This window comes from Bos grunniens, chromosome 17, assembly GCF_055505025.1.
Source record: "Bos grunniens cultivar Pamir isolate PY7600 chromosome 17, Bosgru_T2T1.0, whole genome shotgun sequence".
NCBI classification, from domain to species: domain Eukaryota; kingdom Metazoa; phylum Chordata; class Mammalia; order Artiodactyla; family Bovidae; genus Bos; species Bos grunniens.
In genome coordinates, this window is record NC_141181.1 from 15,202,605 (window position 1) to 15,219,076 (window position 16,472).

The following is a 16,472-nucleotide window of genomic DNA, read 5'->3' on the forward strand; positions in this document are numbered from 1 at the left end:
ATGAAAAATACTCTAAAACTTTTGAAAGACACAAAATTTGACTTGGATAAGTGAAAAGACATTTCTTGTTTTGGGATAGGATTACTTAGCATCATAAAGGTGTTATTTATTATTTTAGTGAAATTCCAATAATGACCCAAACAACCAGCTTTTTTTCTGAAACCAGACAAGTTAATACCAAAGTTCATGGGCAAACACAAACATAAGAGAATAGTTAAGAAAATACTAAAATGGAAAAGTTATGACGACTTCACTGGTGATCCAACAGCTATGACTCCATACTCCCAATGCAGGGGACCCAGGTTTGACCCCTGGTCAGGGAACTAGATCCCACACGTCCCAACTAAAAGTTCACATGCCGCGACTGTTGATCCTGAGTGCTGCAACTAAGACTCTGTGCAGCCAAATAAATATTGTTTTTTATAAAAGGTAAATTTAAAAAAGAAAAGTTATGAAAGATGTGGGACTAGTCCTTCAGGCATTAAAATGTAAAGATAAAACTTCTATAATTAAAACAGTAAATTATAAATAGACCAGCAGAATCAAATGGAAAATTAAGATGGACCCAAATACACAGGAGATGATAAAGGTGTCATCTCAAATCTGGACTTGAGATGACAAAAGATAGATAAAGATGAGACAAAGATGGGCTTTTTAATAAATGCTGCTTGGACAGTAGTATAGACATCTAGGAAAAGATCAAGTTTGCTTCATGTGTCACACTGGGAACAACCCCAAATGGGTGGGAGATTTCAGTGTGAAAAGTGAAACCAGTAAGTTCGAGTGGCTGACTTCCTCTGTAATCTGAGAATAGGGAAAGGCTTTCTGACTATGGCTCCAAATCTAGATGTGATAGAGAAAAGATAGATAAATTTGATTACCTAAAAGTAGATAACTTTGGTATGGTAAAAAACACCATTAAGTTTTTTAAAAAATGATAAATAGGAAGATAATAGTAAGACATTTAGAAAAAGAACTAATACCTCTAATGCATAAAGAACTTTTAAACATATAGAGAAAGAGTTTACATTCACTAGGATGGTGATAATAAAGTAAAACAAATAATAACAAGTGTTGGTGAGACTGTTGCAAAACCAAAATCCTACATTTCAGTGTGAATGTAAAATGGCATAGAGCTTTAGAAAATAGTCTGGCAGTTCTTCAAAATGTTCAACACAGAGTTACCATGAAAGTGAAAGTGTTAGTTGTTAAGTCATGTCCAACTCTTGCAAACCCAGGGACTATAGCCTTCCAGGCTCCTCTGTCATGGGATTTCCTAGGCAAAAATACTGGAGTGGGTTGCCATTCCTTTCTCCAGGGGATCTTCCCGACCCAGGAACTGAACCTCGGTTTCTTGCATTGCAGGCAGATTCTTTACTGTCTGAGCCACCAGGAAAGCCCATATGACCTGGCAGTTCTACTCCTGGTTATGTATCCAAGAGACTTGGAAACATATGTCCACCTCAAAATTTGCACACTAATGTTCATTGCAGCATTATTTAAAGTAGCTAAAAAAAAAAAAGTGGAAACAACCCAAATGTTCATCATCTAACACACGAATAAACAAAATGTGATCTATTCAAACAATGGGCTGGCCTGGCGGCTCAGATGGTAAAGATCTGCCTACAGTGCGGGAGACCTGGGTTTGATCCCTGAGTTGGGAAGATCTCCTGGAGGAGGGCATGGCAACCCATTCCAGTATTCTTGCTTGAAGAATCCTCATGGACAGAGGAGCCTGGCAGGCTACAGTCCGTGGGGTCTAAAAGAGTTGTTCACGACTGAGTGACTAAGCAAAGCACACAGCACATTTAAACAGTGCAATATTATTTGACAATAAAAAGGAATGAACTTCTAAGACATGCTACACCATTGGTATTTGGTGGTGATGAAATGCTCTTTGCTGTTGCCTCTGCTGGCCATTTGGTTGTTCAGTCACTGAATCGTGTTCAACTCTTTGCGACCCCATGGACTGTAGCATGCTAGGCTTCCCTGTCCTTTGCCATCTCCCGGAGTTCGCTCTGACTCATGTCTGTTGAGTCGGTGATACCATATCAGTCATGTATATTGTGGCTTGTGCCTTTGCCTCTGAGATACACAAAGAAGCTTCAGGCAGAGAAATTCTTTGTGCCAGTAGCTCAGGGCAAGGGCCGAGAATCTGCCGGATGAATAGAGATCACTGGCTTCATCAGACTAGGATTCCTAGAACTCAGAGAGAAGCCTGAGTCCCCAGCTCTTCTGCATCAAGATTTGGCATTTGCTGTCCTTCAGCAGATCTGGGTCAGCAGCTACATTCCCACCTCCTCCTGGCTTCTCCCACCCCTGCTTCCTGCCAAGGTGGCCTGTCTGTCAGGATCCTGGTTTAGTGGTGCCTCTCTGCCACTCTGGGCTGTTGGGTTGCAGGGTCAGAGATGCTCAGCTAGTCTTGTATTCCAGACTCCAAGCAAGGGCCATTCGCTTGCTTCCTCTTGGTTTGCCACTTACTTTCTCTTGGTTTGCCACTTTCGGAGAATTCCTCAGGGTGCCTGAGACCTGCATGGAAATATATTTCTTTTTAACGTCCTTTCTTGATTTGGTTTTAAATTTGGTGGCTATTTTATATAGATTCTGAGTTGGGGCTGTGGTGCTTTCTAGTATCAATATTTTTTTCCCCTTTCTGTTTTTAGTTGTTGTCATCTTCTCTAGAGGTATCAGTGAGTGGAATGGTGGGAGGAATTCACTTTCTGCTTCTGTTTTATCTCTCTCTTACTACCCTCCGTCCCCAACCCCCCCACACCCTGCTATCATCAAATTGGTCTTTAGGGGGCTGACTATCCATCTTATACAAAGACGAGGCCAGACTACTCTTCTTCTTGTTTTCTACCTTTTCTTCTTCTGGATTCATTTTTTCCTGTTTCTTTCTATCTGTCTCTTTCTGTCTTTAATACATAGGCTCAGATATATACACTCACTCCAGTGTTAGATCAGAATAGAAAATAAATTTCTTATTTAGTATAAGGTAAGTTGTAAATGGGCTTCCCTGGTGACTCAGCAGTAAAGAATCTACCTGCAATGCAGGAGATGCAGGAGACACAGATTCAATGCCTGGGTCAGAAGATCCCCTGGAGGGTGGCATGGCGACCAACTCCAGTATTCTTGCCTGGAGAATCCCATGGACAGAGGAGCCTGGCGGGCTATAGTCCACAGGGTCACAAGAGTTGGACATGACTGAAGCGACTGAGCACCCACACACAAGTCGTAAATACTTGTAGGTTAGCAATGAAAAACTAAGATTTGGTGCTGAAACAGAGGAAATAAGTAGCACAAAAATTTTTGCAGAGACTGACTCAAGTAATGCTTTTTGAACTCTATCAGCTAAAGTGGGCTCTCCCCCTTTCTTTAAATCTCTGTTCCAGCTGATTACTTTGAAGCCCTGATGTTGCCTAAATAAGAAAGAGATTTTGGGAGCCTATGTAAATGGACTTAACAATATCCTTTGAAGAACAATGAACATGAATGAAGGACAATGAAGGACAATGACAATGATTTTTTTAAAGATATTTCTAAAAAAGTATACTCCATTTCCAGTCAATTGCACTGATACTGTCATTCAAAAAATATAGATGAAAAGAAGATATCATGTATCTTTGCTGAATAGTTCTGTCTTTTGGTTTTCATTTTTTTCATGTGAGATGAATGTTAGAAAAGTACTTTAAATACTAAAGTCATAGAATGCTTTTCGGATAGACCATATTTCATCCTAATCATTTGCAGGGTTACGGACCATTGGAAGGGCTTTAGTGTTTCATCTGTGTGAAATAAGGAATAACTGTAGGGTTTTGAGGAGTGACATGATCTGACCTAACAAAGTCACTATAGTTGATGTGTATAGAGAATAGATATATTCTGTGAATGAATATAAAATTGGAAGATCAATTGGATGCTACTGAAGTAATTCAGGTATGAAATGATGCTGACTTGGACCAGAGTGGTAAGAGGTAGTATAGTTAGGAATATATTTTAAAGTAAGATTTGCTAGTAGACAAGATGAGGGTTATAGGAAGATGGAAGGTAAGGATGAGATCAAAATTTTTGTCCAGTGCAAATGCAAGAGTAGATGTGCAATGACCTGAGATGGGAGGACTTTAAGAGGAACTGATCATGTGGAAAATGATGATAACTCCCTTCTGGACAGATTTCACTGAGATGTTTAGTAGGCATCCAAGTAGAGAGATTGAAACGCCAGTGGGACAGAGGGATCTAGATTTCAGTGGAGACATTTGAACTGAAAATACATTTTGGGTGCCTCTGGCTTAGAGATGGCATTTAAAGCCACGAATGAGATCATAGCTAGGGAGTGTATGTGGAAGGAAACTGGAGAAATCCTTGGGCACATCCAGTTTCAGAGTTTGAGAGGTAGACAGGGACCATTTAATGAGAGGGATCAAGGTAAAAGAAAAACTAAGGGAATGTGAAATCCTGCTTTAATAAGGAAAGAGTGATCAACTGTGTTAAATCCTACTGATGAGTCACGTAAGACCAACACTGGGTATTGAGCCTTAGAGTTAGCCATGTAGAGGTCCTTGGAGATCTTGAAAAGAGCTATTTATAACGACAGGTGTAGAACTTCTCTGGTGGTCCAGTGTTTAAGACTCTGTGCTTCCAATGCAGGGGGTTTGGGTTCGATGTCTAGTCTAGGAACTAAGATCCCATGTGCTGTGTGGTGTGGCCAAAAATAAGTAAAAAAAAAAAAAAAAATTAAAAAATAATAAGTATATGTATTCATTTAATCATCATTTTCTCTTCCATTAGTAGCCAAGTATCATCAAAACGAGCTTCCCTGAAAGCTCAGCTGGTAAAGAAAGAATCCACATGCAACGCAGGAGACCCAGGTTTGATTCCTGGATCAAGAAGATCCCCTGGGGAAGGGATAGGCTACCCACTCCTGTGTTCTTGGGCTTCCCTGGTGGCTCCAATGGTAAAGAGTCCTCCTGCAATGTGGGAGACCTGGGTTCAATCTCTGGGTTGGGAAGATCCCCCTGAAGAGAATGGCAACCCACTCCAGTATTCTTGCCTGGAGAATCTCCATGGAGAGAGGGGCCTGGTGGGTTACAGTCCATGGGGTCAAAAAGAGTTGGACACTACTAAGTGACTAAGCATGCACACATCATCATCATCAAAACACTGTATCTTCTTTGGTCACCAGAATATCCATCATTTAGCTTGATCAGATCAGATCAGTCGCTCATCGTGTCTGACTCTTCGCGACCCCATGAATCACAGCACGCCAGGCCTCCCTGTCCATCACCAACTCCCGGAGTTCACTGAGACTCACATCCATCGAGTCAGTGATGCCATCCAGCCATCTCATCCTCTGTCGTCCCCTTCTCCTCCTGCCCCCAATCCCTCCCAGCATCAGAGTCTTTTCCAATGAGTCAACTCTTCACATGAGGTGGCCAAAGTACTGGAGTTTCAGCTTTAGCATCATTCCTTCCAAAGAAATCCCAGGCCTGGTCTCCTTCAGAATGGACTGGTTGGATCTCCTTGCAGTCCAAGGGACTCTCAAGAGTTTTCTCCAACACCACAGTTCAAAAGCATCAATTCTTCGGTGCTCAGCCTTCTTCACAGTCCAACTCTCACATCCATACATGACCACAGGAAAAAACATAGCCTTGACTAGACGAACCTTTGTTGGCAAAGTAATGTCTCTGCTTTTGAATATGCTATCTAGGTTGGTCATAACTTTCCTTCCAAGGAGTAAGCGTCTTTTAATTTCATGGCTGCAGTCACCATCTGCAGTGATTTTGGAGCCCAGAAAAATAAAGTCTGACGCTGTTTCCACTGTTGCCCCATCTATTTCCCATGAAGTGATGGGACCGGATGCCATGATCTTCGTTTTCTGAATGTTGAGCTTTAAGCCAACTTTTTCACTCTCCACTTTCATCTTCATCAAGAGGCTTTTTAGTTCCTCTTCACTTTCTGCCATTATGGTGGTGTCATCTGCATATCTGAGGATATTGATATTTAGCTTAATAAGCACTTGTAAATGTTTGTTGAATGAGTGATTTCATTAAAGATGGGACAAATTTTAATCTTTATTTGAGACCCACTTCTGAGCTCTCATGTCATTCATAAAACATTCAAAACATTCAGGGAAAATTCTTTCCCGGATTTACCATAAATTTACTCTAGGTTTATGTGAATATGGACCAAGCTCTGAGCTTGGCCTTGGAATTGTAAAAATAAATCAGATGGGGTCAGTCTCCCAAAGAAGTCAGTCATAGGTGGGGAGGCAGACAGATGAATGGACAATTAAAATGCCCTTGGGTTCATGTAGTGATAACAGAGGAAGGACTCTGTGAGGAGGTAGAAGGTGCCAGGTGGGCTGGAGGGTGAGGGCAGTGGGAGTGTGGGCAGGTGGTGATGTCTCAGAGCCACATCTTTGAGCCTAGTTAGTGGACATCACCCAGGTGAGGGCTTAGAGGAAAGGCAGACCTCAGAGTTGCCCCTGCTGCATGTCTGGGTGTGAGGAACCACACCCTGTAGATAAACACATATTCCTTTCTTTGATTTGAGCCCATCCTCCCACTCCCATATCTCCCATTCCCTCCAGCTCTAGCCTAGGTTTTTAATTCCCGGTTTGTTTTGCTTCTTTTCTTCCCTTTTCTCTGTTCTTCCTCCTCATTTATGGCTGACCTCTCTTCCCAGCACAGTGCTTTCTTCGATTTCCTCTACAGAAACTCATTTATTTGATTTAAACTTGAGTTGAATCTAATTACCTTCTTCCATATGCAGCCCTGATGAGCATTGCCCAGACTTTCATGCCTTCTCTTCCTTTCAGAGGGGCCCCAGACCTGGATTATTCCTCTTTCCTCCTCCGCAACTTCATCCTAGCTTTATTCTCCAGCAAAGTCCAACTACCTGAAGTTTCCTAAATGTACCATCTTGTTTAAATTTTCTCAACGCCTCCTATGCCCAACTTGAACTTCCTTCCCAACACACTCTCCCCTCCTCTGGTGAGTTAAACTCACTCTTATTTTGCAAGATAATTTATATATCACCTCAACTACAGTGTATTATGAAGATAGACAAAGTTAGGTTAAAGTAACAAACATCATCACAATCTGTGTAAGTTAACATAGCAAAAGTTTATTTCTTGGATCTGTATAGGTCTGGGAGATGATCTTGTGATGATGTGTTTTTCGTGGCAGTTCAGCATCCCTCAGGATCTTTCCAGCTTGTATCCAATCCACATCAAGTGCTTGCACGACCACTGGACTGGATGGAGAATTGTGAACTGGCTCTTAAACGCTTCTGCCTGGAAGTGACACCTGTCATTTCTGATCACATTTCAATGGCATGTGTCCATGCATATTTTCAAAGAGAAAAGTGCCCTGAAGGAAAAGAGAACCAGAAATCTTAGTGAGTGTTAGTAACTTTTATCTTAGGGGGTATATTGGTACATAGTAATTGTGGGGATCCTAGAGGAAATTTTGCTCTTGTCACTATTATCAGTAACTGATTTGCTGGGAACATTACATAATTTACTTCTGCCTTGTTTCTTCAGCTAGAAGATAAGGGTCATGACGAGAGTAAAAGTGCTTAGAACTTAGCACAAGTTGAGTTAGCAAAAAAGTCATTATTGATTTGTACTACGAAGCCTTCCTTGAGTTGTCCGCCTCAACCCATCTTGCAGAGTGAAGTATTTTCTCTTTAATGTTTTCACTCTTCTTTGTGTACAGCCAAAGCTGGTTGCCTTTGTCTCATAATGTATTATTTTTAGATGTGAGTGTGTGTTCCTTAAAACTAGGCTTTTGTCTGTTCAACACTGTATTCTGGAATCTAGCACAGTGCCTGCCATAGGGGAGGTGCTCAATATACTTCATATACATGAATGAGTAAGTGAATAAGGAATGAATGAATGAATGAATCTGTGGTTTCAAAGCTCTGTGCTGGGGATCCACAATGTTTGGCCTTACAAATACCTCCTACCCTTTTTTTTTTCTCCTAGAGTTCTACTCTTTGGTGATATTATCACTCCTAAACTGCTTGTGTGTGACCTATGGACAGAATGCAAGCATTCTTGACCTGGATATTGTCATCTTTACAGGTATGTTTTCTCTGCTAAAGAACTCAATTACTTTTCCCCTTGGTGTGGTCCACAGACTAGCAGCTTTGGTATCACCTGGGATGCCTATTAGGTAGATTTCAGACCCCGCCCCAGAATTGCTCAATCAGAATTTGCATTTTAATAAGATTGTGGCTGATTTGTATGCAGGTTAGCATTTGAGAAGCACTGTTCTACAGTTGTTACTCAAGGTATCAGAATGAGGTTCTATGCCGTCTGTACACATGGGTGAGAGTTAGGGACTGAGAGAATGCAGTTATCCTAAAGTTGTGTGGGGTTGATATTGTTAACTCTATTACTGAGGAAAAGAACTTGCTTCTAATTGACCTAATATTAGCAGACTATGTTTAGTATGGGGGGAATGATGGATTTAGAAATGCCTTGTTCAGGAAGTTGAGGGGTTTGCCAGTTGATTATTATTTAATGCCAATTGGTTTGTCATTTCTTCATCACTGGACATGCAAAGCATACCTGAGAGATTTCCAGATTTGGGAAAGTTATGGAAGTAACAGATGGCTTTTCACAGATGTTTTCATGATATGTAAAGTTGAGCTGTTTCTTCGTAAATTAGTTGACCTTAACATTTTAGAAATCTTTATATAGGTTCTGTGCAATTTGAGAAAGAGATCAGGCAGCTGGGCTTCCTATATATCCATAAACTGGACAGTCATTGTTATCCTATGTAAAGATCTTGAAAATAGTTTTTAAAAGTACTCACCAAGTGTATTCCGTGCTGTAAGCATCTTTCATGTGAGTGGTTGGGAGTGATGCGCATTATCTGCCTTGGTTCAAGGCAGACCAGGGGCATGCCACAGTTGGTTCACATGTAAGTGAGGAGCAATAAGGAAGCCGATAGAATCTAGTAAAAGACTGATTGGTGCTGCTTAAAATTTATTATTTCAGGAACCATTCAATGACAGATTTTACAAGAAAGTCCTATTTTCTGATCTGTCTTGAAGCTCCATGTAGAAGGAAATCTCCCATCATCCCTCACAGTGAGTAACATCATTCAGCATAGTCAACATTAGTACAGGGTTTATGGGGAAATTTTCCTTTGTATATGAAAAAATAGCCAGAAAATTTCCCCTAGCTTCAGGATGCATTTGGTTAAAGGAGTTAATGCAGGATTCTGATATGATTGTGTATAAGTGTGGTCCATGGCTATTTAATCGGAGAAGGCAATGGCACCCCACTCCAGTACTCTTGCCTGGAAAATCCCATGGACGGAAGAGCCTGGTAGACTGCAGTCCATGGGGTCGCTAGGAGTCAGACATGACTGTATAACTTTCAAGTAGACAACCTGAGCAACTTCACTTTCGCTCTTCACTTTCATGCATTGGAGAAGGAAATGGCAAGCCACTCCAGTGTTCTTGCCTGGAGAATCCTGGGGACGGGGGAGCCTGGTGGGCTGCCGTCTCTGGGGTCGCACAGAGTCGGACACGACTGAAGCGACTTAGCAGCAGTAGCAGCAGCATGGCTATTTAATAGCAAACTCTACCCATGAATCATCAGGCTAGTTTTGAGTCTAAAAATTGCCCCCTTGTTCTTAGTAGCTGTGTATTTTTGGCCTGCTGAGATTGCTATGCTCATTTTGTTTCTCTCACAGATAAAAAAGTCATTAAAGATTCATGGGATAATATATTCATAAATAAGTGGTAAACATTCAATATTACCTATCAAATAAAGAAGCACATGCCAATTTTTATCACATTTGTTTTGCCTCCTTAGCATGCTGTGCTGTGCTTAGTCGCTCAGTTGTGTCCGACTGTTTGCAACCCCATGGGCTGTAGCCTGCCAGGTTCCTCAGTTCTTGAGGATTCTCCAGGCAAGTATAATGGAGTGGGTAGCCTATCCCTTCTCCAGGTGGTCTTCCTGACCTAGGGATTAAACTGGGGTCTTCTGCATTGCAGGCAATTCTTTACCAGCTGAGCCACCAGGGAAGCCCTTGCTGCTGCTACTAAGTCGCTTCAGTCGTGTCTGACTCTGTGAGACCCCATAGATGGCAGCCCACCAGGCTCTGCCGTCCCTGGGATTCTCCAGGCAAGAACACTGGAGTGGGTTACCATTTCCCTCTCCAATGCATGAAAGTGAAAAGGGAAAGTGAAGGCGCTCAGTCGTGTCCAACTCTTCACGACCCCCGGGACTATAGCCCACCAGGCTCCTCCATCCATGGGATTCTCCAGGCAAGAGTACTGGAGTAGGGTGCCATTGCCTTCTCCAAGGGAAGCCCTTATTCCCACTAAAATAGCTATAATTAAAAAGATAACAAATGCTGTCAAGGATGTGGGGAGTCAGAAAACCTATATTCCTGTGAAAATAGAAAATTATATGGCTAATTTTGAAAACAGTTTGGCAGCTTTGACAAAGTTAAACATAAATTTACCATACATTTCAGCAATTTCATGCCTAGAAATCTATCCTGGGTAAGTGAAGACATATATCCATGCTAAAAAAATTGCATACAAGTGCTCATAGCATCATTATTCCTAATAGCCAAAAAGTGGAAATAGTACAAATGTAAGAAAATGTGTATGTTCATACAATGGAATACTGTTTATCAGTAAAAAGAAATCAAGTATTGATATGTGATATAATATGGATGAACCTCAAGAGCATTATGGTAAGTGAAAGAAGTCATACTCCTAAATGTGTGTTTATATGAAAAAATCCATCACAAATGTATAATAAAGATGTAAAGTGGATAACTAGCTGCTTGGGACATGAGATATGGGGTGAAGACAGGGATTAAGAGCTAATGGGCATGAGGGATATTACTGGTGTGATGAAAATATTCTAAAATTAGATTGTAATGATAGTTGCACAACTCAGTGAATTTACTAAAAAATTGTTGCACACTTAAAATGGTAAATTACATAAGTATGTAAGTCATACCTCCATAATTTTTTGGAAAAATCATGTGAATGATTAAAACAAGTAAAATCTAGGTCTTGTATGTCATCTTGTTATCCACTTGGGTGTATTATTGTTGGAACTTCCTTGTAATCTTAATATTCATACAGGTCCCAAATGATCCCCTGCCTCCATCAGAACGTCTCTCTCCTCATCAGCATTTGCAGGATGCAGCTATAAGCCCAGGAAGATTATGCCCTTTGCAGCTAGAAGATGTATAGAAACTTTCTAAAAAATAGTTAGTTATCATGTTCCAACTGCTGATGGGCCTGAAATTCACTCTTCTCCTTATTTCATCCTATTCATATTTCAGATCTCAACTCAAACCATACATCCTCAAGGAGTTCTACCTTCTTCATTATGCACCCTTGCCTGCCTTCACATTCATAAACTAATCCTTTTGCTGCACTGACCATCTGTTGTTTAGATTTTTACTTTGTTCCAGCCAGGGATGCCATTTGTTACATTACTTTTAGCACAGTAATTCTCTGATACAGTGTCATTAAAATTTATTAAATACTAATTACCTGGGACTTTGTTACAAATGTAGATTTCTATGTCTTACCTATAGGACTTCTAGTGGGTGACTTACAAATGAGTCATTTTGATGAGCTCAAATTATGCTTCTGTGTATGTAATATGTAGTCCGTGTACTGTTTTTGAAACATAGAGATATATTGCTGAGGATGGAATCCATTAGGATGTTTTTTTCAGTGTAAGTTTATTGAGGTATATTTTACACATCATATCACCCACCTATTTAAAGCACAATGTTATGATTTTTAAAAGTGAAATATAGTTGATATGCAACATTGTGTTAGCTTTAGGTGTACAGCAAAGGGATTCAGATTTATATTTCTGTATAGGTATGTGTGTATGTACATGTCTGTGTATGTATATGCATATATGCATGCTAAGTTGCTTCAGTTGTGTCTGACTCTTTGAGACCCTATGGACTGTAGCCACCAGGCTTCTCTGTCCATGAGATTCTCCAGGTAAGAATACTGGAGTGGGTTGTCACGCCCTCCTCTAGGGGCTGTTCCCAACCCAGGGATCAAGCCTGAGTCTGCTGTCTCCCTGCATTGGCAGGTGGGTTTTTACCACTAGCACCACCTGGGAAGCCCGTGAAAGTGAAAAGTGAAAGTGTTGTTCACTCAGTAGTGTCTGACTCTTTGTGACCCCATGGACTGTGGCCCACTAGGCTCCTCTGTCCATGGAATTCTCCAGGCAAGAATATTGGAGTAGAGTAGCCATTCCTTTTTCCAGTGGATCTTCCCGACCCAGGGGCTGCACCTGGGTCTCCTGCATTGCAGGCAGATTCTTTACCATCTGAGCCAGGAAAGAATATACATATATATTCATATATGTATATATGCATATATTCATATAAACACATGTATATATATATTCTTTTTCAGATTCTTTTCCTTTATAGGTTATTACAACATATTGAGCAGAGTTCCCTGTGCTATACAGTAGATTCTTATTGTATATCTATTTTATATAAAGTAGTGTGAATCTGCAGAGAAGGCAATGGCAACCCACTCTAGTACTCTTGCCTGGAAAATCCCATGGACGGAGGAGCCTTGTAGGCTGCAGTCCATGGAGTCACTAGGAGTCGGACACGACTGAGCGACTTCACTTTCACTTTTCACTTTCATGCGTTGGAGAAGGAAACGGCAACCCACTCCAGTGTTCTTGCCTGAAGAATCCCAGGGACAGGGGAGCCTGGTGGGCTGCCGTCTGTGGGGTCGCACAGAGTCAGACATGACTGAAGCAACTTAGCAGCAGCAGCAGCAGCAGCAGCAGTGTGAATCTGTTAGTCCCTAACTCCTTGATTTTTTTAATTAAACTTACCAAGTTGTACAGCCATCAGCATGAATCATTTTAGGACAGTTCTATCACCCTGGTCATCTTTCTTATGTCCCTTACTTCTACTCTCTCCATCTGCATCTCACTACCCTGCTCTAGGCAACCACTACTCTACTTTCTTTTTCTATAGATTTGCCTTTTCTGAATATTAAAAAATACTGGAATTATATGGTTTCTTCTACCTGGCTCCTTTCCCTGAGTGTAATGTTTGACAACTGGTTGCTTAAGAACTGAAATGTCAATAATAAGTGAATGAAAAGGCCCAGGACCGACATCGTGACATGTATCAGTGGTTTCTTCCTTGTTGTTGCTAAATAGTATCCTGTTGTATGGGTATACTACATTTCGTGTATCCATTTGTTAATTGAGGGACACAGATTGCTTCCCGTTTTTGGCTATTGTGACTAATACTGATATGAGTATTCATGTGCAAACTTCTGTGTAGGTAAATATTTTCTTTTTTCTTGGGTAGATACCTAAGAATGGAATTGCTGGGCCTCATAGTAATTTATTTTAAACATTATAAGAAATTATCAAACAGTTTTCCAGTTGGCTATATACTATTTAACATTCCACTCACAGTGTGGGAGGCTTCCTGATTCTCCACATTCTAGCCAACACCAGTCATTATCTGTATTTTTATTATAATGGTATCTCATTGTGGTTTTAATTTACCCTACTGATTAACGACATTGAGAATCATTTCATGTTCATTCATTTATTGTTTTTGGTGAAATCTGTATTCAAATCTTTTGGCCGTATTTTCATTGGCTTGTTTTGTGGTTCAGTTGTAAGGGTTCTTTACAACGATGTATTCTAGTACATGTTCTTTATCAGATGTGTGTTTTGTGAATATTTTTTCTGTTTATGGCTTGTCTTTTCATTTTGCTAATGGTATATTTTGAAATGCAAGAGCTTTGAATTTTGAGGAAGTTTATTAAAAATCAATTTATTGAAAAATTTTATAGACCATAATTTTAATGTTGTATTAAGAAATCTTTACCTAACCTAAGTTCTGAAATATTTTCTCTTACCTTCTAAAATTTTATTGATTTAGGTCTTTAATCTATGATCCATTTTGTGTTCATTTTTGTGTATGATATAAGATTGAAGTTCATCTGTTTTGCGTGTAGATATCCCCTTGCCCCAAAACCATTTGTTCAAAAGAAAAATGAGTTTTATATGTAAAAAATGATATGTCTATTTTATGTCAAAACCACACTGTCCTGATAACTGTAGTTTTAGATTAAGTTTTGAAATCAAGAAGTCAAAGTCTTCCTACTTTGTTCTTCTTTTCAAAACTTTGGCTATTCTAGGTCTTTTGTGGTTTTGTATACCTTTTAGGATCATCTCATCAGTTTCTGGTGAAAAAAGACCTACTGGAATTTTAATAGATATTATCTTGAATTTATAGGCCAACTTGGGAACAACTGTCATCTTATGACTAATGAGTATTTAATTTAATGTAGATGGACTCTCTCTCCAACCATTTAGAAATTTCCTCAGCAATATTTATAATTTTTAGTGTACAAGTCTTCTACCATTTTTGTTAAATTTATTTCTATGTATTATATAATTTTTAAAATCTCACTGGAGTATTTTGGATCTGTCATGATCAGAGATGGTTTTAGACCTATATACTTAGATATGCTCAGTGGTTATGTCTGATAATGTAATAACAAGTAGTATAGTTTTACTTTAAAATTTTGTTCCTATTTTCCAAATTTTCCAGAAGTTTCATGAATTCTTTTTAAAGCTAGTGATGCCCCCAAACATAATAAATCATCAGTATATAAAAGGAAACATGTAAAAGGGAAAACCTTAATGATAGTAATTAAAGCAATTATGTACTACACTCTTACTATATACCAAGAATCTTTCCTGAGTTCTTTACATATATTACTTCATTTAATCGTCTCAATGACTTCATGAATTATCTCTATTATAATGCCCATTTTATTGACATGGAAACTGAGTCACAAAGCAGTTAAGGTACTTGCCCAAAGTCTCAAGGCTTGTAGTAATCTGGACTGGCTCTAGATTCCATGCTCTTAACCACTGAATATTGGAATAAAATCTACCAAAATAGTACTACTAAATATCTCGGAATAGGTTATAATAGATAATTTAATTTAAAACACTTTTTGGAATTTTCTAAATAAGTGTGAATACTTTTGTAGATAGAAAAAAAAATTGAAAGTATCATAAAATAATTAATTGGTGGACTCCATCACTTGGAATACTTTTCCTTACCTGTTCTATTATCCTGAAATTCAGTCACCAGTGGTGACCCAATGAGTTTAAAAACATTTTATCTTTCTTTCTCTGTGAACTACCTAATCTATTACTGTAATCAAAATTTCACATTTAAATCTTGTATTACTTTACCCAAACCAAAGGCCATCCCAGTAGCAATTTCTGTAGTGTAATAAAAAGAAGTGCATATTAACATATTTAGACAAAACAAATAAGGAAAGCAAAGAAAATTCAGGTATTAAATTTTATTTTGAAAAAGACATGGAACTCATTTTCTTTCATTCATACACTGTTAAATGAACTCCTATGTAACATTTAAATTGACATTTTCACTCATGTTTCTTCTGTTTTTGTGTCTTGTTAGTGAACTGGCATTTTAATGTCCCGAAGTCATAAGGTCGCTAGAAAAGCCTTGTAGACTATAATTAAAAATCGCTATTCCTTGAGCTGTTTTGCTCAGCAAAGGCATAGGGCACAATCTTTTAGAGACATTGCTCCTGAGATGAGAATAAAAGATTTTGACCTTTTATTACAGCATTCATGAGTCGGAAGAACTTCATTTATTTTAGGTAAAGAGCAAATGGAGCATTGGCTATTTTCAGTAATTCAAGAGCAGCTGAAGTCACCTATGGCTTGCCAGTCAATAGTCTTTTGTAATGTTTTCCATTTAGAAAACTATTGTACTTGTCTTTAAAACATTAGTGGCTCTTAGCTAGCAATTTGAACACACACCCACATACACACACACACACACACACACACACACACACACCTCTATGTAACAGCAGTCCAGACACTGGTGAGGTATCCTTATAAAGAACATTACCCTAATGTGTGAAAATTTTCCTCTTTCTCCCTCAGAAAAGAAACCCTTCAAAACTAAGAAATCATTCAAAGCTTGACTTAAAATGTAAACTAACTAGAGCCTTGAGGCTGCATCTAATTCAGTGTTTTAATGTGGGGGAAAAAAGGCCTAAGGTCTATTTGATATTAAATGAACTCTATAAGCACAATAATATTGTGCTTGCTCATATATAAAATTAAGGGCATGGCTAATCTCGGCATTAATAATCATTGAAAAGTGGTAAGAAAAGATTTCGTCATTTCCACCTTAGTCAATAATTCACATATTAAAGCTATATGTAAGCGCTAAGAAAGCTAATTTGTTTAAACCACATGCGATCGCAGATACCTAAAAAATATGGAAGTTCACAAGGTGTTTTAGTATCTTGAACTCTACAGCCTGAGAAGAAGCAAATCTTAGTATAGGAAGTTCAGTTACTAGGATTCACCACTGCTGCTATAAACGGTCGATATAAATTGCTGCATA

At 39.2% G+C, this 16,472-nt stretch overlaps 1 protein-coding gene across 1 annotated transcript in view; it reads left to right on the forward strand.

The window, feature by feature from the left end:
* LOC147355054 (uncharacterized) overlaps positions 1 to 16,472 on the forward strand; it is a 258,489-nt gene that overhangs the window by 230,002 nt on the left and 12,015 nt on the right. Inside the window, exon 5 of the mRNA XM_086346594.1 lies at positions 7,988 to 8,086. Coding sequence (XP_086202720.1) covers positions 7,988 to 8,086 — 99 coding nt within the window. The remainder of the gene's footprint in view (positions 1 to 7,987; positions 8,087 to 16,472) is intronic.